We start from the raw sequence: 22893 nt of genomic DNA, 5'->3' as shown, positions 1-22893 counted from the left end.
CAGGAACTAATGAATGCACATCATGAAAAGCAGATGGAAATTATTAACTGCTGTTGGCTCATAGGTTTGAATTAAGATTACTTCAATTTAGGAACAGTAAATGACAAGCCACTGGGATAAAAGTTATCTTTCAACAGGAAAATTATAGTAACTAGAGACAGGTTAGGAGCACGCACTGATACATAGTACTGCCACACCCATCACATGATAAACCAACTCAGGATCCCAGATTAGGACCCGAGTGCAGCCATGCAATGGGTAACACCTCAGCACCATACTAGTTCAGATGGAGATAGATAGATAGATAGATAGATAGATAGATAGATAGATAGATAGATAGATAGATAGATAGATAGATAGATAGATAGATAGATAGATAGATAGATAGATAGACAGACCAGAAGGGTGAACTAATCCATAATTACAACAAAATAAAAAAAAAAAGTTCAGTCAGTTATCTGGCTAAACAGTCACTATAGTAGACACATTTTAAATGCAACTAAAGTGACTTCTACCATGAAAACGAAAATTGGAAAACCCTTCTGTCACCACTGCTTGTTTTTTCACCAAAAGGCAATGCACCATGACATTTCTAATATTTTAGATACTAGGGGGCTTCGCCCCCTGCTCGATTCGCTCGCCAACCCCCGTATTTGGTTTTCCGGATACACACTTTTAAGATTGTTTTTTCTTTGAATTGTTGCTATTTCATTAGTTTCACTTTTATTTCAGAACTTCTGTAAAAACAATATTTGTAATCTTGCAAGTCCCAATATGCTGAATCTTTTTAATGAGGTCAGGATAGGTTTTTCAGCATAGACAAAACGATCTACATCATCAGCATTTAATTATTTTTTTTACAAAGTAACAAAGTAAGTAGAGTTCTGCATTGGACTCTTGTCTGTAAAGTCGTGCTATTTTCCTCTCACAGTTCCAAAAGTACATGGGTTTACCAAGGTGATACCCCAGCTTTTGTCTAGGTTTTTGTACAAGGGCTAGACAGAACGTTTTTGACTCCTGGGGTAAATTTATGTTTTTAAATAAGCAAACAGATAAATATATATACATTAACAAAGTAACCAATAAATGCATGTGCGGTAAACTCCGTTTTTGAAATTCTCAAGATTCTTTATTTGTCACATGCATAGTTATACAGGACAACGCGCGGTGAAATGCATGCTGATCCGCTTATCAAAAACTGTGCAAAGTTAGAATAATATCAATTAGATTAACAAAAAGTCATAGATCGAAAGATAACAGTTTAGTAGAACATAATAAATAAGTAAAATTATGTGAATAAAGTAGAATTAAGTGTTAAGATGCAATAGTGTAGTAATTATTGTGCAAAACCAAAGATAGAGTGGTACACAGTTAAATGAGGCAGTTTGTTTGTTTGCCCTACTGCGATCTTTACTTTTTTACATTTTCTAATTTTCCTACTTTCATATCCTTTAACTTTCTCCACATGTGTATAGCACCGGTTTTTTTTTTTTTTTCTTTGAGCCTTTCTAATTTCACTGGTTTCATAGTCTCTAACCTGCTCTGCATGTGTTTAGCGCCAACGTTTGTAAACATTTCTATGAAGTTCTACTTTGTCATTTTACTCACTGTCATTTATTTAAGAGATGGATTGGACGTGCTTTTTTTCAATTCCTCTTGTTCCGGGCTGATAATTACTTTCCTTATTTTCTGAATTTGCACCTCGGTTATTCTTTTTTGCTCTTTTTTCTGTCCAATGCATTTGAGTCTCTTTTCTTAGCGCTTTTCTTTCTTCTTCATTTAATTGTCGACGTTTAATTTCTACCCTATTCATTTCATTTCTACCGTATTGACCTTAAACACATTATATGCACTGAGCCCTGGAGCTGTGTGTGCTGCATGACTGCCTTTACACTACTGATTTGTTTTTTTTTTATATTGCTTGAAAGTAGGGTGTGTCTTGCAAGACTCTCGTTCTATGTTCCCGTGAGATGCACCGTGGCAGGTCTCTTTCGTCTCGCAGGTCTTTAAATTATCTTCCGAGAAAAATCACGTATCGTAGACTATCAGCACAGGGGACAGGACTTCTTTTTATAATAGAGAGATGGTGCCCAAGCAATTGAGAAGTTATACTATAAGAAAGGTTTCAGATTTAGTCTCTCACTCACAGTATGTTATATAAATTTGAATTCACCTTGTTGAAATCAGCCTTTTTGCATTAGATTTAATACACATCACTATTTAGGAACTTTGTTATTTAATAAGAAAAGCACTATATAAATGTTGTTTGAAATGCTTTCTAGCAAATCAAGCAAGCTGTTATAAATCAATTTGTACCAATTTAATTATATACATAGAATAGTGCACTGTTTCAACCTAAGATGACAGTATAACAGGAAGTAAATTTAATTGACGGGACGTGAGTACATGTGTCTCTATGTGCTACTACATCCATTAGTTTCTGGTTTTGCGTATGAAGCTGCCAAGGTATTCTCCATCTCCTGTGACCCTAAACTAGATGAAGAGGATCTGCTAATGGATAGATGGGTAAGACCTTACACTGCAAGTTCTATCACATTTTGTTCTGGCAATTATCAATAATAAATCAAGTTATTCATTCTAGTTTGAAATTCTCCACATGATTTCCTGCTAACATATGGAAAAGTAGTTTTTTTTAATTCCCCTGGTTATCTGTCAGTGGATTCTTATTTGGAGTGCATTTCCTCCTTGCAAATGTTAGCAATCTGAATCGTTCTGATTTTCACTCTATCTGTGCTTTATCCAGATCCTGCTTTCTCTTAGCCTATAGTAGTGTAAGAAAACCTTCACCACCCTGCAGTATACTTTTCTATGGCTTCTGCCTTTCCTCTCTATGTAAAATGAGCTTTTCTATATAAACTAAGATTTTTTAGGTATGTTTGCAGATAACGTGAAAGTACCTATTGGCATTAACATGTCTGGTCTGTCTGTTTTTCTGCATGAAATAATGAGTTGGACTGATTTCATTGAATTTTGGTACATACAATCTTGAAGGAAATTTGTTGTAAACTTTCTGTTTTCATTGAGAGATATTGGCTAAAGTTCATTGCCATTTAAAAACATTGGAGAAATTTCAAAATTGTCTATCTTAAAAAAGATATAAATTGTGTGCTGTTTGTTGCTGATTAGTTTACTCTTTCAAATTTACCTTGACAGTGTCATTATTTGGCATTTGATTAATTTTTTTCCCAACTGTTCCTTAGCCTTTAAAATTTTCTAAGCATAGTTTTTGGGGTTTAGAAGGCCAATGAGTCAATTGGTAATATTTATTTTTGTTCCTATGTGTTTCTTAATATTGTTAAAATGAATCCTGTTCCACCAGGGCACTATCTTGTTTTGGGCACCACCACTTTGGTATAGTTTTGTTTCTATGTCATTACTAAGTATAAACAGGTATCACCTGTTTGCTTGCTCTGGCAAGACTACAACATAGATTTTAACTCCCTATCATGTAATTCTTTCAAAAATGTTGTTTAGCAAATATGAACTATATTTAATTATAAACCCCTGCACAACCAACAACGAACAGCAGCACATCAATCAATTGATTTTCACTTAAATTGAAATATGATGTCTATGGGAGATATGTCCATCACCATAAGCCTATTTAGACTGTTTTTTTAACTACATGATATTGTTAAATGCTATTAAAAATACACATTTTATGTAGTTAACTAATACATGCAAATCATTCTGTTATCACAGTTATTTTTTTTAATTTCACCAAAATATTTAATGAACAAAAATGTAATTTTTCTTGTTTTTAATAATGTAAATGACCAAAAACTAAAATTGTTTCAATTTTCAGAACAGTTAAAGAAATTCACCAAATGCACTTGAATGTTAAGCCATGAATACATTTTCTACTTGTTATCTCCCAAGAGATTAGACAATAGACCTGCATTCACTCTCTTAGACTTAGTTTGACAGCAATTCCAGCTGAGCAGCCACAAGTGTGAATAATATTGGTTCTGCCCCACTTTGCAATTAAACCTTATGCCTTCCTCCTACACTAGCAAAATACTCCATAGGATCTGGAAGTAACAACATGAATTAACTTCGACACACCTGGGCTTTATCAGCAACAGCCATAGATGCTTAATTTTACATCATTACGCAGATGGCATCCCAATGCTAATGCCTAGACAACAGAACTTCTTTTTAAATCATTTTATATAACAAAAGAAAGGATATACATAATTACAGCTCTATAAGAAAGCCCATTTAGGGATATAGTGGCATTTAACAGACTGAACATATTATAATAACATACCAGATAAAACCATTTAGTTCAAATTAATTATAATGAAAGCAAAGGAAAAATAAAAATACAAAAAAGACACAACTCCCACCCATAACAAAGAGAAAAAGATGAGAGACTACAGCAAAAACGGAAAAAAAGAAACAATAAAAGAGTTAATGACATTAAAAAGTCAATCACAAGCCCAGTATATGCATTTTAAAATAGCATTAAAAATTCATCTAAGAGTGAATTACATTTTTTCTAATTTGAGACAATGCAGAACATTGCTTACCCGCTAACTTGTAGAAGGTGGACTGGGATTCTTCCAGTTAAGCAAGTTAAGTCTGCGTGCTAATAGTGTGGTGTAGGCTATTACAATCAATTTCTCCTTATTCACTTTAATGACATCTGGGAGTACAATAAATATTGTTGATAACCGATTTGCAGTGACTGCAACAGCAAGGTTGTTTGTATGTACAAAAAGATTTTGTTCCAAAATGATTTAGTTTAGTGCATTCTTAAAACATGTAGAGTTAGATGGCAGAACTTGCCAGGCTGGGTCTTGCCGTAGACACATTTTGGACAGTTTTAAGGATAATAAATGTGATCAATAAAAGATCTTTAGTCGAATTATAGAATGTTTGCCGCAGATATAACTGGAGTATATTCTATGTATGGCTGAGTTGCACTCCTATTCTGAAATGTTGACTGCAAGGTTCCTTTCGCACCATTCCCTGGGATCTTTGAGAGAGAGATTTTTAAGAAATGTTTTTATATGTTGTTGAGATACTATCCGAGTCTTCACCAAGACTGTTCAATATCACCTCTGGGATTGATATAAGCATAAGATGTGGAAAGTTGGGAAGTTTCTTATAATTTCTGAATTGCATATAGGAAAAACTGTATAGCTGGGAGGATGAATTTGGGGCATAATTGTTCAAAAGATGCAAATATGTTGTCTATGTAAAGATCTCTTAAGTGTCTTAGTCCCTTGTGGTTTCCATGAGTTAAATACTGAGAACATCTGTGAGGGTTGAAACAGATGATTATTGTGTATAGGAGCAACAGATAAGAGCTCCTTTACCTTGAAATGTGTTCTGCATTGGTTCCATATTTAAATTAGTTGATTGATAACTGGATTACTGGTGTACTGAAGATAGTATTGAGTGGAGTGCAAAGCAGGGAATACAAGGAAGACTTAGTACAGGATATGTTTTCCATTGTAAGCCAGGCCGGTGTAAAATTAAGGCTTTCTGCTGATTTCCACAGTTTTATTGTACTAGTATTTGCTGCCCAGTAGTAAAATTTGAAGTTAGGAAGTGCCATGCCACCTTCTGCTTTCAATTTTTGTAGAGTCACCTTTTGAATACATGGCTGTTTTGAATTCCACAAGAATGTTGTTATAATAAAGTCTAGTTTCTTAAAAAAATATTTGTTTGTGCATATATGAATACTCTGGAATAAATATAGCATCTTAGGAAGGATGTTCATTTTGACAGTGTTAATTCTCCAGACTAAGACGAGAAGGCGTGTGGCCCATCTGCTAAAATCTTGTTTGAGTTTATACATGATCCTTCTAAAATTGCATTACAAAAGATTTTTATATTTTCTTGTGTTGGTCACCCACAGATATTTAAACTGTTTTCAAAGCCATACAGTTTAGCATAATATGTTAAAGAGAGTTCACTGGGAAAAGAACACAGATTGATTTTAAATCCAGAGATTTTAATAATTTATTCTAATTTGGGGGGCGGCACAGTGGGTAGCGCTGCTGCCTCGCAGTTAGGAGACCTGGGTTCGCTTCCCGGGTCATCCCTGCGTGGAGTTTGCATGTTCTCCGGGTGCTCCGGTTTCCTCCCACAGTCCAAAGACATGCAGGTTAGGTGCATTGGCGATCCTAAATTGTCCCCAGTGTGTGCTTGGTGTGTGGGTGTGTGTGTGCGCCCTGGTGCCCTTGCCGGGGTTTGTTTCCTGCCTTGTGCCCTGTGTTGGGTGGGATTGGCTCCAGCAGACCCCCATGACCCTGTAGTTAGGATATAGTGGGTTGGATAATGGATGGATGGATATTCTAATTTGACAAATGTTAAATGACAAATGGCAAATTATTCTGAAGACAAATGGTAAAGATGGATGTGGGTCTGATATATAAAGCACCATCTGCAAAAAGGTGATATTTGCTATTTAATTCCTACTCTGGAAATCCCCTTTATCCATGGTTTATACTGAAGATAAATAGCCAGTGGCTCAATAAGTAACACAAAAAACTTTGGTGAAAGTGCACACTCTTGTCAAGTAACTATTTCTAATTTGAAGTATTCAGAGTTTGTGTTATTAATGCAGATTGAGGTTTCTGGACTGGTATAGAGAAATTTAGTCCATGCAGATATATTGATACTAGAGAGGGAAACTCTTTCTCAGTTCTTCTCGCTGGGGCTTTTGATAGTATCTTAACATCCTTATTCAGAAGTAATGATCAGCAAACACTACTAAGTTTGCTTCTCAGTGAGTTCCCTGAAATCATGGAAATGTTTGTAATATTTGCCAAACTTGGCAAACTGCATTAAAGTCAATGGGGATGATTTGACTGGATCATAATGGCGGAATCATCTTTAAAGTGTCCCTGAGGGCTAGGGAAACTTCTGCCAACCATACTGGACCAATTATTCTGGACCAGAAAGGTGACCCGAGCTGTGAGGCAGCAGTGTACTGGCAGTAGGAAAGCAGTGAAAATGACTACAACCCACCGTGCCTTGCTCAGAAGCTCGCCCAACCCCAGGTAAGTTCAGAGGAACCTCTGCACCACAAGGCTGAGCACATGAGCAAAACATGGCACATGGGTCAATTTGCCGAGTCACAGAGGGGCCAGGAGGTTGGTGCTGTTGTCTGACACCACACTGTCGGTCAGGACCTGATCCTGGAAGGCACCCAGGATTGCAGGGCCAGTATGGTTCCTCTCACCCACACATAATACCTCCAGCACAGCCTGGCACTGGCTGTGCAGCGCCATAGCATAGCTGCAGGGGCTTTTGCTGGATGGCTCATTGTAGCCTTGGTCTGGGTTGGAGGCAGCTAAGCCATAGGAGGAGGTGAACATGGCAGAGGATGAGAGTGGGTCTGGCTAATCCCGATCCTCCGCGGGGCACTACCAACTCAAATGGTGTCCCCCTAACATCACCCTCCCCAGCCCCTAGGAGGTAAGTGATATGTACTGCCCCTGCCCATGTCTACTTGTCCAAGTGTTGGTGGTACAGTGTGGCCGAGTGACAGGCCTACATTCTGTGTCACGTGCTGGTGGAGGGCTGGGACCTTTCTGGCAAAATAATGGCAACTGGGGATCTGCCAGGTGGGGATGCCGCAAAATCATCAGCTGGTGGAAGGGTGCTATGTCTACCAGCTGATAGGGCAGAAGCTGCAAGGCCAATAATTCTGCCAGGTGCCCACTTAGATGCTGTATTTGGGGGTGGCTGGGTGGGAGGGTCCTCTTACATGCCAGCAGCTAGGTGATGGTAGGCTGTTGCTGTACACTAACAGGAGGGGGTGGGGATGAAGTGGAAGAGGAAGAGCTGCACTCTGGCCGCCTCTGGGTGTGAGCTTCTGCAGCCGAGGACTGACTTCCACTGGCAGATGCTGATGCAAGTGGTGCCAGGGAGTGGGAGTGGTCAACACATACCAAAGATGAACCATTGGAGGCCAGCCAGCCCTACCCTATGCTGCCCTGATACTGATTCTGTGGTGGTTCTTCATATGGTTGATGAGTGGGGTAGTGCCCATATGGGAACCAGGCTGTCCCCTGCATACCTTCTGCCAGGAGAGGTTGCAGACTGCAATAGCCTGATCCTGACTTCTTCCCAGAGATCCCCCAAGGTGTGATCAAAGAGCACGGGGGAATTCCTCCTCAGGGGCATCTGTTAAGGATCTGGAGCCCTGGCCACAGCTCGTTGGTTGCACAGAGTTGCTTTGGTTGCACAGCTGCTTGCTGCTGGCCATCTCCACAAGACTGACAGGTATTGAGGCAGGTGACTGACAGGACTTGGATTTGTTGGTGGCACCGTGCCCTCGATTAACTCCACGGCCATGGCCACAGCCAGGTCTATTTTCTCCAGCCGTCATTGAAACTGAATATACTTTTTTGGGGGTAAAAGTACAACCAGAGAACAAATACAAGGGTTTTTTTTAACCCTGCAGTGCCAGACAGAAAGCCACTCCCACACAAGGTTGCACATGCAAGTTAATGGAATCTCGTATTTCTGAAAGTGTCAGTGGTTTTTGAGGTTCTTCTATGCTCTAAATATCAAGCTATGGTATTTTTTATTCATCAAAAAACTTCTTAATTTGTGTCTTATCTTCTTTACACTGAGAGGATTATGAGAATTTATAGTACTCCTTAAATGGTGATTTCGATTAAAGCATTACAAACCTCCGGCTTGTGAATTTGTTGAGCTAGAATCTTATTAGCCTTTTCTCCGTGTTCACAAAAATGATGTCATGATTTGAAATAGGTTGTTGAGTTTCTCTTGTTGTCAAGACATTCAATTCTGATTGTAAAGTTAGTCTTTTCTTATAGATAGTTTCATTAGGATATCTGAAATAGTCACAATCTATTCTGGAGATCTCTTTAAGCAGTTGTAACACCCACATAGTCTTTAGTTTTTATTGTGAAAGAAGTAAGAAATAATTTGTCCTCTTTAAACTGTCTTAATTAATTCCCACAGTATTCCTAAGAATATATTTTCTGCCTTAAAAGTATTACATTTTCCATGTATTCATTATGACACAGTGAGAGCCTGAATGGGTCTTTATGGCAGCAGACTCTGGGCAAATCAACATAATGTTAGACCTTAGTGCAGCATTTCATACTGTCAAGTAGGGTTGGGTATGAACACTGATATCCCAATTCAATTTGATTCTGATTCACAATGCACCAATTTGATTCAAAATCAATTTTATTTTGAGTGAATTAGTGTGCACTGATATGCTGTACCTGATCAAGGCACTATATAGCCTCCTGAGATATTGAAATGCAGGCAGATGTCTCAGATGTCCTCGAGACCAACTTCATCAAATCCTATCATGTTTAAGCATGAAAACTAAGAGGTTTGATTTAGGAACATTTATGTTAGGTAGAATGCCCAGTGGGGGATGGGTGGACGTTTGGCCTTAGAACCCCTGCAAATTTTGTTTGTTTTTTTTTTTACACCAGCCTAACTGGAGGTTTTTTTTTTTTTTCTGTTCTCCCAGGTACCTGATCTTACATTCTTTTGTTGTTATTTATTTTTTATTATATATTGCCTGATCTTAATTTTTTTTCACTTCTTGTAACTTTCTTTTGTCATCTTGTAAAGCATATTGAGCTACACTGTCATATGAAAATTTGTGGTATATAAATAAGTGTTGTTGTTGTTGTAATGCAAATATCATTGGTTTCCAATGCTGTGAATGTTTTGTTGTTTATTTTGAATTTCTGTGAATCACTTTGATCATGGAAAAGTTGCTATATAAAAATGTATTATTATTATAATAATAATTATTATTACTGTTACAGAATAATTGTTATAGAATGTTGCTCCTCTGTTTTGCCAATGTTTGTCAATGGGACATTTTGAAATTTTAAATCTCTGTACAGTGCAATCTGTTTGAGATATCTCAATGAAAATTGAACTGTCTCAACAAAATTGTGCCAAACATGTGCTAAATTTCAACAAAATCAGTCTACAGAGGCATGAGTTGTTTCCTGCAGACAGACAGACTGGTATGGCAATCATAGTAGATGGTTGTTGCATTATATGCAAATGCACCTAAAAAGCCTGGATTAAGTTCTAGCAGGTTTACTTATATTGGTGGAATCCCTTTTAGTTTATTTTTCTTCCTTTCATCTTATTTATAAACTGTTATATATCAGTCAGTTACATAGACTCACAACCATATTTAATCCATCCTTTCTTGGAAATAACTTTATCCATTAAATGATTACGTGGAGCTGGAGTATGTTCTAGTAGCATCTTGCACAAAATAAAACCAGTTTAATATAGGGTGCTGGTTCATTGTAGGGAAAAAACAAATGCACATTCACACTACAGAAATTTAGAATTTCCATAGTCATATCTGGAGACATTAGTTATCCCGGAAGGCCACTTTCCATACTCCACCTTTATGGCAAATGTTACAGCACCATTCACACTTGCACCACTCACACAATTCAGAGACAGGTTCTACCCACTAGCTGTAAGGTTGCTGAACAGTCAATCACAAGAATTCAAACACAGTGTGTGTGTGTGTGTGTGTGCGCGTGTGCGTGCGTGGGTGTGTGTGTGTGTGTGTGTGTGTGTGTGTGTGTGTGTGTGTTGTGTATGCTATGTATTACTTTTTCTTTATTTGTTTTGTGTTATAAGTGTATCAACTGCTCAGAGAAGACATGCAGAAATAATTTTTTTGAAGTATGTACACAGCAATAGACTTGACTATTTGGGAGTGGGAGAAAACTAGAGTATTTGTGGAAAAGTAAAATGAACAAGAGGAGAACAAGCTGACTCCATATTGGCAGTAAGTTGTTTGCAAATTAAACTCTGCTCCCTTGGGCTTTAAAGCAGCAGCTCTAAATATTGTACCATCATGGCTTAAAAATTAAAAATTGTTAAAACTAAGGTTATGAATTTCTAAGAGAAGTTTTTTGGCATAAAGTAAAATAGGTTTTCAATGGTAGCGTACTGTACAAGGCGTGAACTGACGAAGGGTATCACACAGCAATCTGTAATTATCGTGCCATTTACCATCCACCAGAGCTACAAAGAAACCAGCAGACATTCAGTTCTGGTAGCACTCAGTAGCTTAGCAACTAAACAGACATTTTATTAATTTCTGTATTTCATTTTATATGTGAATCCACTTTTGTTACAATAACTTTTCTTAGAGGTAATAGGAGGCAAGCAGGATTAAAAAAGACAGACAATTGCCAGACTTCTCTATTGAAAGCTCTTATCTGATGAATAACAATTAGTACATGCAAGTAAGAATTTCAGTATACTTTGTACATGTAACAATAATGAACCTGTAAACCTATAAGAACCAGAGGAAACTAGAGTAAAATACAGAAAATAACATATTGTGATTATAATTTTTAAATTAAATATTTTTTAAATTAAAAATACCATTAATATATACAGAAATAGCCACAGAATAAATAACATTACATGACAGCATCTTAAAAGTGATGCCTCGAATTTTGCTCTCTGCTTTTCACACCAAGACATACTGTAACACTAATATTGACTAGGCTGTTGTACTTCACATTCCCATTCAATTATTCTTAAACACTCCATAATATAACAAAACATTTTTCCCTACTTTGTATATTTTTCAGATGGCCATGCATCGAATATTTTATTTACAAGCTTAGTTTGAGCCCTTTGTACAAAATTTGATCATTTTCAGGCCCACTTTTGACATGCCTCATTGCATTCTCAAGTTATATTTTATACAGTAAAGGAAATTCCCACCTTAAGTGTTAATATTGGAGTAATTCTCCAGCACCATTTTGAGGGACTCGACACAGTACATAACTTGCAATGAAAGTGAAAGGATCATCTTGCTTTGATTTGTCTGTTACTTATAAAATGTCTGCAACAATATATAGATTATACAGCAAATGTTGTCAAGAATCAAAATTTAATATAAGGTTAAGTGAACAATTAACAATTAAGTGAACAATACTATTCTCTCTGAAACTTGAACACCAACAGAACTCTGTACATTAACAGCCCCATTTTGCACATGCTTAACTATTCCTTTCAAAGCTGTTAAACTTAAGTTAAAAAGCAAACATAAAACAAAATTGATTGAGACAGAGTTTTCTTCATTTACAATTGAGTACGAATTTAGATGAACAGCTTTCTGGATGTTTTTAATTGTTAAGATCTCTACAAAAGGTGATGCCTTTAGCATGAATTAAACAAACAACATTGACTCACCCAAGTTGGGTTGGTAGAGGAAGAACAGTGGGCCAAAGAGGGAGAAGAGTGAGTATGCATGGTTGAAGAGTACAGAGAGGATGACTAAACAACTATAGTAAAACACAAGATCAGGGCTACTGTCATTGATCATGTTATAAATCATGGGTTCTCAATGAGAGAGGTTGGCGTGAGAGTGCAGCCAAATCTGCCATGCTCTACATTTGCCTCTATTGTGAGAATTTTCAAGCAAACCAATAGGTAAGATGTATATTCAGTAATGTGTTGCATTACAGCAAATATATAGAATCAATTCTGAATGATTGCCCTTGTATTTTTGTTTCAGGATCTAATGGTTACCTTCTACTGGTAGAAGGGGTAGAATTTACACTGCTGAAAAGGAAACTGCAATTATTAATATGGTCATCACTGCCAACACCATAAAAATCAAGAGAAATTCAGGACCAAGCATCAGCAGACAGATCACATTTGCAAGTGTATAATCTGTAAGCCTGACAACTATTGCTAGAGTCCTGAACAAACATCAAGTAAGCATGAAACAGTTGTATACTGTTCCCTTTAGGAGGAACTCAGATCATATCTAAGAACCAAAGTACCAATACATGTAGGTAAAGACCTTTACAACACAACGCTGTTATTGAACAAAAACAGATACAGCACAACACATGTACAGTAGTTCGTTGAGATATAAGGCACAGGACATCTAACAATACTGTGTATCTGATGTGTATATTGTCTGTATATTAGAATTCTTAAGTTTATATGTGGACAGACACTCCACATATTCATATTTGTTGATGAGGCTGGTTTCAACTTGTCCAAAACACATTAGTGAGGAAGGAATTTGACTGTGAAAAGAGCAACAGTGAATGTCCCTGAGCACCGGGGTGCCAACATCACAATGTGTGCTGCAAAGAGGATATTGTTGAGGATGTTGTTACACAAGCCTCTCATTGGGCAATGATACAGAATGTCTCTTATAATTCATGGATAATCTCTATGGAAGACTTGTGGCAGCAGAGGAAAGAGGGCTGGTGAGACAGAATGTCTCAACATTTGTAATTGTTTTGAACAATGAGGTACTCTATCACTCCAAGGTAATCAGAGAGTGGTTTGCAACCCATGACAGAATGACTGTACTTTTCCTTCCACCATACTGGAATTATTTTCTTCATGGAGTTGGAAGGTGTACTACCACCATCCACCTAATCAAATGAATACTGGATGCCATGACATATCAGCAGAAATTTTCCAGGGACTTATAAGGAATTCCAAGCTTCTTTTCGTCAGATGTATTGCAAAAGAGAACATAACATATGATGTTGATTAGAATGTGTGGGCAAAAGCTGAAGACAGGATTGATTAGGTCACTGTAATACAGTATGTGCATGTTTAATCATTATATTTGTTCAGGTATAAATGTATGTGTATTTACAGTTGTTCTGTCACTGCACTGACAGATATGTAGATAAGACAGGACATGCATGTAAGAGAATGAAACAAAACAAATAAAAAGGTTGGTAACAAAATGAAACCAAAGAACAAAACACAAATCAATGTTGAAAGAACAAAAAGGGGTCAAAACCAAAAATAACATGCGAGACAAGAGTTAACAAGGTTGATTATTCTTATTTCTTGAAAGGTTTTTTTATATCTGCAGATTGGAAAAGGCAATGAACTCAAAGCAGTCCCTCAATCAAGCTGTGTTGATAATAACAACCTCATGTAGCAGACAAAATGACAGACTTTGAGGACCTAAACTGGAGTATAAAACATTACAAAATGAAAGAAGAACATTGCAATTAAACAACAAAGAATCAACCCATGACAAAGTGTGAGCTATATAGATATGTTTATATTTCATGTTTATAACTCCATTTCAGTAATGGAGTTACTATAGCTTTCTTTTTGAAATTCCCCTTTGCAAAACACTGGAAAATAAACTGTTCTGAGTGAAATAACAAATTTCTAATTTATTTCTCAAATACTGTATGTTCTAAAGTACATTTTATACAGCAAATATGTTCTAGTCTGTTTTTGATGGTATGTTAAAAATGTGTACAAGTGCAAAAAGGAATTTATAAAACTGAAAAAACAAAACAAGAAGCACCAAATGTAAAGGTGATCCATTGTGTTTTATTGTCTGGTGTTAAGTGTTTTAGCCGAGTGTGTTATGAGTGTTAGGGTGTTCCTATTGGGAAAGAACTTGGTGTTCTGTTGAACTGAGCTGGTTTTGAGATTTGCATGAACTGTTTTGGTGCCTTTAGTGCACTTTGGAGGAGAGATTAACTGGTGTGAACAACCGCATGCTAGTAAAGCAAGTTGTATGAAGAGTTTAGAAAAAATTAATTCCGTAGTGAATAATGCATGCATCCAACTGTAAACAACTGTAAACATATGTATTTGTTAATATGTTTTGGAATTTCTAATTCTTCAGAGCCAGACATTTAAAAAGGACATAAACAATGAATAACATCTTAATAAACATGACTCTTAACAATTTAGCAAAATTGACATTTTTGGATTAGTTCCCCTTTATAGATTGTGGCTTTAATGCTTAGTTTATACAGTAACATTTCACACAGATACACATTATATAGATATAATGAGAATTCTTTGCACTCAATTGGAACCTATTATAACCCATATGTATTAAATTGTATAGTGGTTTGAGACAATTGTGTTGGTTGATAAATTTAATCTTGTTTGGCTTAAAATCACTGCTATCTTTAGTTACAGGTGGTTTTGAATAAAAATGCAACCAAAATGCAAAATTCTTTCCATGCTCTTCTGTACATAAAATATGTAATTTGTTGTTTCAGTGCTGAATCATAATACATTTTCACAATAAAATTAACTGCACTTTAAAAAGCTAAACTAATCTATATGCCAGTACTAAATGAAGTATTAACATGGTGAACTCATACAAAGTTCATGCATCCATGGACAATGAACTGAAATTCTCATCTTTCTGTTTCACCTATCAGCTATCAACATCCTATTTGCTATATTTCTGATTGAAGAGAAGAGAAACACAGAAGCTGGTGTGGGACAATGAATATTAAAGTTATGCTAATCTGTACAGCACTACCATTCTGAATATTTTCTTCCATTTCTCCCTCTACCATTTTTGGCACCACAAATTCTAACATTCAAGTAACTACTAAAGCTTAGAGAAATGGATAATTAAGGATAGATATAAATGTATAGATTTGTACATCACTATACTACAATGTTTATGGCAACAGTACACCTTCATTTTTAAGATACTATACATTCAGAAACACTGACATTTTGAGCTAAGGTAGTATTTTGGTAAGAAGTACACAAGTTTTGAGGTAAAACAGTTATTTAAGGAAAAGAAGATAGAAGTTCTGAGTTAAGGTAGTTAAACTCAATAATCGTGGCAGAAGACATTGGAGATATTCCACATGCTACATGCTAGTAACATTTACTTTGTACTCTGTACACATTACAGTACTGATCCTAAACTTTCCTGATGGAAATGAATAAATACAAGCAATAGTCAACAACACTGGGTGGCATAGATGTGGATAAGTAAGTGTTGCTGTCTCACATCTAGGGTTCGAATCCTATACCTGTTCCTTCAATGTAAAAATCTTTGTGTGCTCTCCCCATGTAAACATGAGTTACTTCCAGATATTCTGGTTTTCTTCACACATGCCAAATGCATGTGTATGTGCATGCAAGGGCTTTGACATGGACTAATGGCCTGTTCAGAGTTGATTAATGTTGCATTCAGTGCTCCCAAGGTAGTCTCTGGCCTCTTGTAGCCATGAATTGTATAAAGGAAGTGTTATTTTGTTATATTAACTGGCTCCCAGTTAAGTTTAGGGCAGATTTCAAAATCCTTCTTTTAACATATAAAGCATTAAATGGTCAAGGTCCGGCTTACTTGTCTGAACTTATCATGACTTACAAACCTGAGCGCACATTAAGATCTCAAGATGCCGGTCTGCTTATGATTCCAAGGATTAATAAAATAACAGTGGGAGGTCGAGCTTTTAGTTACAGGGCCCCTAAACTGTGGAATGGTCTGCCTGCTTCTATAAGAGATTCCCCTTCGGTCTCAGCTTTTAAATCCCGGCTGAAGACTCACTACTTCAGTTTAGCATATCCTGACTAGAGCTGCTGATTAACTGTACAGACTGCATTTCTGTTGTTAGTCATTAGCACTTAAACATAAGTAACATTACAGTTATAATTGTATACTAACCCTCACTTATTCTGTTTTTCTTCTCGGTACTCAAATGTGGCACTTGGTGCCATGGCCCACCTGCCAAGTTGTTTTGCCTGCCTAAGGAAAAGTCATCCCAGATGGAGGATCGCAGGAATCGTGGGAAAGAGGGGTCTTTTCATCAGATTGGCTGGCACAGCACTATTTCAGCCGTGGAATGGCCAAATGGGGGAGGCAGCTTGAAGGATGAGGTCTCCAGGACTCTACACAAATCCAAATCTTATCATGGGATATATCATCTACTGTTAAATTCTGCTCTGTACTTCTAAAATTTATATTTTTTATTTCTTACTATATTGAGGAATTGTTCTGTTCTGTGAACTGCATTGTATTGTATTGACCCCCTTCTTTTGACACCCACTGCACGCCCAACCTACCTGGAAAGGGGTCTCTCTTTGAACTGCCTTTCCCAAGGTTTCTTCCATTTTTTCCCTACAAGGTTTTTTTGGGAGTTTTTCCTTGTCTTCTTAGAGAGTCAAGGCTGGGGGGCTGTCAAGAGGCAGGGCCTGTTAAAGCCCATTGCGGCACTTCCTGTGTGATTTTGGGCTATACAAAAATAAACTGTATTGTATTGTATTGTATATTATGTATTAAGTATTTTATGAATATAATGATGGGCTCTGGTTGCCTAGTACTGAAACACTGTCTTCATAACATTTAGGAAAACCAGATATGAACATTTTCAGCTTAATCATATTTCAATCAAGAATAACTGCTTTGACTTTACAGGCTCAATTCTTTTCAAAGGCATTATGAGCAGAATAATATATTCTAATAAAGTACAGATGGTGGGATGATACCTACTGAATAATCTATGTTGTAGTGTTCTAAGGCTATCGCATAACATGAACATATCCTTTAGGGGTTTGTGCTTCCTCGGTTTCATCTGGAATCTTGTCTCTGAAATTACAGCACAGCTCTAGACAGTTCTTAATCAGTGTGAGATCTTCTCTACCTTTTCCAAGAAAGAAACAAATGACTGGCAAGGGGATAGAAAGACATGATTATGTTGGGCATGTAATGTAGGAAAAATATCTTTTGGCATATAGTAAATGTAAGGCACCTGATGTGAACTGGAATTGAAGCTTAAAATTCCTGTTAAAAACTGCATAGAGATGAAAAAGAAATCTACAAAAAATGAAACATAAAAGAATAACAGTTTAGAAAATAAAATTGCTATCTTTAACATATGAAAAATCAACTTTATACTGCCTGATTTCTTCATACATTGATTAATTTCTGACTGTTGATGGTTCTGAATTTGGTAGTCTATGAAGTCAGCTCTTTGTTATATTTGATATATTTTACAGTTGGTTAATAATACAGACTGTAAAGCAAAAATACCTTGGCAAGGAGAGTAAAAAGTCAGTAATTTCCTGAGGACTACCTTCATTTAGTCTGAGTAAAATTTGATGTGAAGCTCCATGAGAAAGACAATGAGCACTTTCTAGTCTCAACAGTTATAAAAATCTTTGCAAGGAGGTCAATAATCTTGCATGAATTGGAATATGTAAAAGAGAATGGTACATCAATTTATTGAGAATAACATTTAAAACAAAAAATGTTTACTGTAATAGTTAACAGCTGCTTCTATTCCTCTGGGATTTGAAGCATGATATTAAGGCCTTTGTTTATGCAGCATTTGTTAAAGTTATCTTTATGTATAGTACGGAGATTATGAATTCAGACAAAAATAATGAATTGCAAAAAAGTTGACAGTGAACATATTGCACATTTTTCTTTTCTGAAACATATGCAAAATATTCTCATCAAGAAAATCAAGAAATATGGTCATTTTTTAACAATGAAACTGATCGCCAGGGAAGCTGAGAAGTGTAATTCCATGATAGTGATAAAATCCACATGTTCTTCTTTTTAAAAATGGGAACCACCACTCAGGTATGTAAATTCATATTCATGCCTTTGATGTAACAGTAAAAAGGAATACCAGCCTCAAAATCCAAAACAATCCAGAATGCCTCCAGAAGCTATAATTTTGTTCTCCATGAAATCTGCCTTCTGGGAATAAGAATTAGTCTAACAGTTGAATCTCACATTTGGGTGGAGCAATGAAACCAGTACTTAGTTTAAACACAGATACAAGGGAAATCATGCATTTACCAATTCTACCTGTAAGTTTTGTGAACTTTAAGAATACCTGACTGAATATTTGTAATTTTAATCAAAACTTTAATGAAACCCATGCCTGAATGTTAAAACTTGCAAAAGAGGAAGTGTAACATACTGGATTCAATTTATTGCCACTGCAATCCCCAATAGGACAAAAAAATGGATGGTGGATTAAACCAATGACTAATAAAATTAAAATTAGCCTGTTAGATCAGACAGCATCAGAGGTAAAGATGCTCCAACAACCTCAAATGTAGAGGGGTAATGTCTCTCACTTTTTCCTGTCCATAGGAAGAAATGATCTAGTAGTATTTAATGAAATTTGCAAAGGGCATCATTTTCTAAATATTGGATTGATAAACAAATTTGGTGGTGCTCCACAAGATGTGGAACGGGAGGATTGCTGGACTTTAGAAGGCAACTTCCCCAACCACCACATCCTCTATTTAAAAGTGACACAGCTGAAGGTTATCCTAGATTTATCCGGCCAAGTTACCACATTTGCATTTCTATCAGGGAGGTATGACTGACTTTTCATTTCACAGTCCCTTTCCCAATTCAACTCTCTGCTACATCCATGAATAAATCAGCAAGCCATGCATGGAGATCACTAAGCACAGTATGTGATGGTTTCTTTTATTATTGTTACTAAATATATCAACATATTCATTTTCAAAAGATCATCACTGATATTGGTCAAAATGTTCTGCAGTTTATTGATAATGTAAATGACATCAGGATGGACAGAGTAAATTAGATGTTTTTACTCATCCACCACCCACATCTTTGAAAACATTGAATTTCTCATAGTCAGGTTGCATAACTACTTCTCGGCTATCTAGATATGCTTTCCTAAGCAGTTTTTCAGGATCACAATGATGTGGAACACAGGAAAGTCTTCTTTAAGCCAATCTATACCTTGGGATCTCTTATATTTTCACAAGCACTGCTGCTTTCCAGTAGCTATTCCACTTCACATAATCTAATCCAAGATACCCACACATAATCTTCTCTGAGTATATTGAAATGCAGTACAAGTTAAAGATGAAAGTATGTAGTTACTTCATTCATATATTTATATATCCTGGAATAAATAATTTAAAACATAATAGGATTATAGGTTTATCGGATTATTATTGTCATGTGCACAGAGTACAATGAAATTTTTACTTGCATGTGACAATCAGCATGTAACACATTACCATTCACCAGCATCGTGATTAGTAAGTATGATTAGACGCCGAAATTACAGGGGGATTAAAGTTGAATATTAAAATGACCCTGGCTTCTGTAATACTGGATAAATGGATCTTCTACAGCAGTAGCAGAGGTAGTCTACCACAGTGTACACATCACATACTTGGACTTTTTAGCAATGGTAATTTACATATGACATGTCACTGTCCAAAAGACACAATTCATATAGAGCTGGACAGGGCATGTGATGAAAAATACAAATTAATATGACTATTATCAAGGGCATAAATATTCACATGAGTTCCCTACAAATAAGCCAAAGGATCACAGAGGAATGTGGTAGAAGAAGCCAGAGGATTCAAGTGTCTGTCTGCCTCTTTTAAATATCTGAAGTCTTGAACTCAGAAGAAGAAAAGTGAACCCAGATAACTCTGCTTATGTATTCCTCCACTTCCATTTCTCCCTCTGGTGTCTCTGTTTGCTCAATAGTTGTCTCCTGTGACCACAAGTAGCACCAAACTCATCTATTACTGTTACCCCTTACTGTGCAAAAAGGCAACGCACTTTATTAAATACATGTATTAAACACTTCTTTGCACTTGGGTCCCCAATGCTTTATCTGTCTTTTTTGTGTTCACTTTTAATACTACTTAAATTATTCATGTTTAACTAAACCTCTGCTTCTTATTTATATGATTTAATGTATTTGCTATATTAAGGAGGGGTAATACTTCAGGACCGATATCTGTCTTGCACATATTGCTGCTGCAACAGGTTCTAGCTATCAGTGACCCTTCATCTGAAATGTATGGACAGATAGTCAAATCATGTTTTTACTTTGTATAATTTAGATGCCAGTTATATTTATCAATTCTTTTTATATACCTGTTCTGAAATAAATTGCTCCCTTCAATATTATTAACATTGTCACTGTCAGGCTATGTGTCATGGTGTGGAGCTTAAAGGCAAGATGAGGTAAAAAAAAAAATGACTGAGGAAATACATTTTAAAAGATAAGATTATAAAAGGTCAGACATGTTGCAAATGGGAGCAGTCAATACTCTAAGATACAGATGATGAATGTTCATAAGGAAAAATACTGAGTTTCTTTTTATTTCTAATTGTGGAGTTAACTTTCAACTATCTTTTCCCTTTATGAAAAGAATAGCTGTCTTATTTTTGTTTGTGTGATTTAAAGCTTACATTTTGCATACAGATTCTCAATTTACTCAGGAGTATATGCAGTAATTGTTATACAAGGATTTTAGAATTCACATTTTCCAGCTTAATAGAGGCATTTTGCACACTGTATATGTTCTCACTGGCACAATACAAATCTTATTTACTATGCCCTTAAGTCCTTGAGTTCATTTTAAGACAGCGGTTACCTGGCAACTTGCATTACAATATCTTGCAATCTTGCACTGTGAACATCTCAGAAGATTCTCTTTCCTTTAAAAAAATAAACAAAGTAATTTTTAGTTTAACATATAATATTTACAAAGGACAATCATGCTAAAACAGTTTTAAATAAATTTGTGAAAACAAAATGGCTTCAAATTTCTAGTGAGAACAGAGAATTTTACTGTAAAAATATAAGCTCTAAATTTGAGAAGCAGAGTGCATGCTGCGAAGTATCATAAAACAATCAGCAAAAAATCAAACATAATGTCTTCAGATAAAATTATTTATACTAAATAAATGAGATTGTCAAAGTGAGCAATGCACCTTTATTTGAAACAAAAAAATAAATTAAAATGCAGAGACACAGCAGCAATTATGTAAAAAAAATAATTGAGAATATATTTTCATATTTAAAAGCTGGATGCTGTGGAGAGCAGTAGGCCCATACAACTTCAGAAAATTACATTCAAAGCCCGGCACAGACACTGTACATATTAAGTAATTTGGCTAATCTAAGTAGCCCAGTAAATGCAAATTCAAAGCCACAGAGGCAGGTTTTTGCCCAATGTGACTCTGAATTGGACTGGACCTTGCAAGTTAGAAAAAAGATGAATGCATAGATGGATGTTCATTATCCCTTTTCTTGGTCAAAGACAGCATATTGTTCATGTTAACCTGTCTCGTGAAAACCAAAACCCCAAACATGTTCCTACTTGAAAAACAAACCTAAACTAATTATAAACATAACCTTAATCATATATTCTTTCAAAATATCTACTAATACAACACCTATTGTTTTAGACGTAAAGGTGAAGTACTTCAATTTTAAAACAGTTATCCATTTAGGACACAAAGTACAGAACAAATGCATATATTTCAATGTAATGCATATTTGTCTTCCATTTGTTCTCAAATTATCTAATATTACTGAAGCAGGGCATAGTGCTAAAATCAAAGTATTAGAAAATTTACCTTTATGTAAAACAGGAAGTTATATCTCTAGAAGTTTATCAGGTTTTAATAATAAAGTATGAGAAAGAACAAGTAACCATAAGACAGTGAAAACAGATTGGTAGTGTGGTTGCTTACAAAAAAGTCTTGGTCACAGGTCAAGCCTATGATTGTTCAGATGATAACAATTTAATGACAAGGAGTTAGAAACTATTGAAAGTCTGCTGGCAAAATAGTGAATGCTTCAGTACTCTTTACTGGATGGTGTCAAAGTTAAATTACGAAGCCAGTCTAGGATGAGAAAAATACCTTTATTGACACGTACAGTATGTGGAGCCACTCAGTACACAGACAGATGTAGATGTTGGTAACACTTCTTAAATACACTTGTCAATTACATAAGAGTGTGATTAGTTTCAGATTTCATGTCCTTGCTAGTTACTGATAAACAAGACCCTAGGAGTCAGGATTCTACTACACTAGATTGTACTGGTTTTCTTATCCATACTTATCCCTGTACTAAAGTAGTAGCAGGGACTGGGTCGCAGATCAACTGGCTTTAATTAAAATACCTTCTAGGAGTGCTAAAGGCAAAAGCTAACAATTAACAAGGACAGAAGTTACTCAGCATAAACAATATATATCTGTGAAAATCATATTTATCAGTAATAATCAACTCTCACAATGTCAGGAAGATAAACAGTTCACTGCAGGGATGCATGGAAAAG

The 22893-nt window shown here is 36.0% G+C and overlaps 1 protein-coding gene across 1 annotated transcript in view; it reads right to left on the bottom strand.

The window, feature by feature from the left end:
* The window catches only part of smyd3 (SET and MYND domain containing 3), a 1300831-nt gene that overhangs the window by 942132 nt on the left and 335806 nt on the right, over positions 1-22893 (bottom strand). Inside the window, exon 2 of the mRNA XM_028796932.2 lies at positions 21199-21262. Coding sequence (XP_028652765.1) covers positions 21199-21262 — 64 coding nt within the window. The remainder of the gene's footprint in view (positions 1-21198; positions 21263-22893) is intronic.

This window comes from Erpetoichthys calabaricus, chromosome 3, assembly GCF_900747795.2.
Source record: "Erpetoichthys calabaricus chromosome 3, fErpCal1.3, whole genome shotgun sequence".
In the NCBI taxonomy this organism is placed as follows: domain Eukaryota; kingdom Metazoa; phylum Chordata; class Cladistia; order Polypteriformes; family Polypteridae; genus Erpetoichthys; species Erpetoichthys calabaricus.
This window is presented reverse-complemented; position numbering and strand designations above follow the sequence as displayed.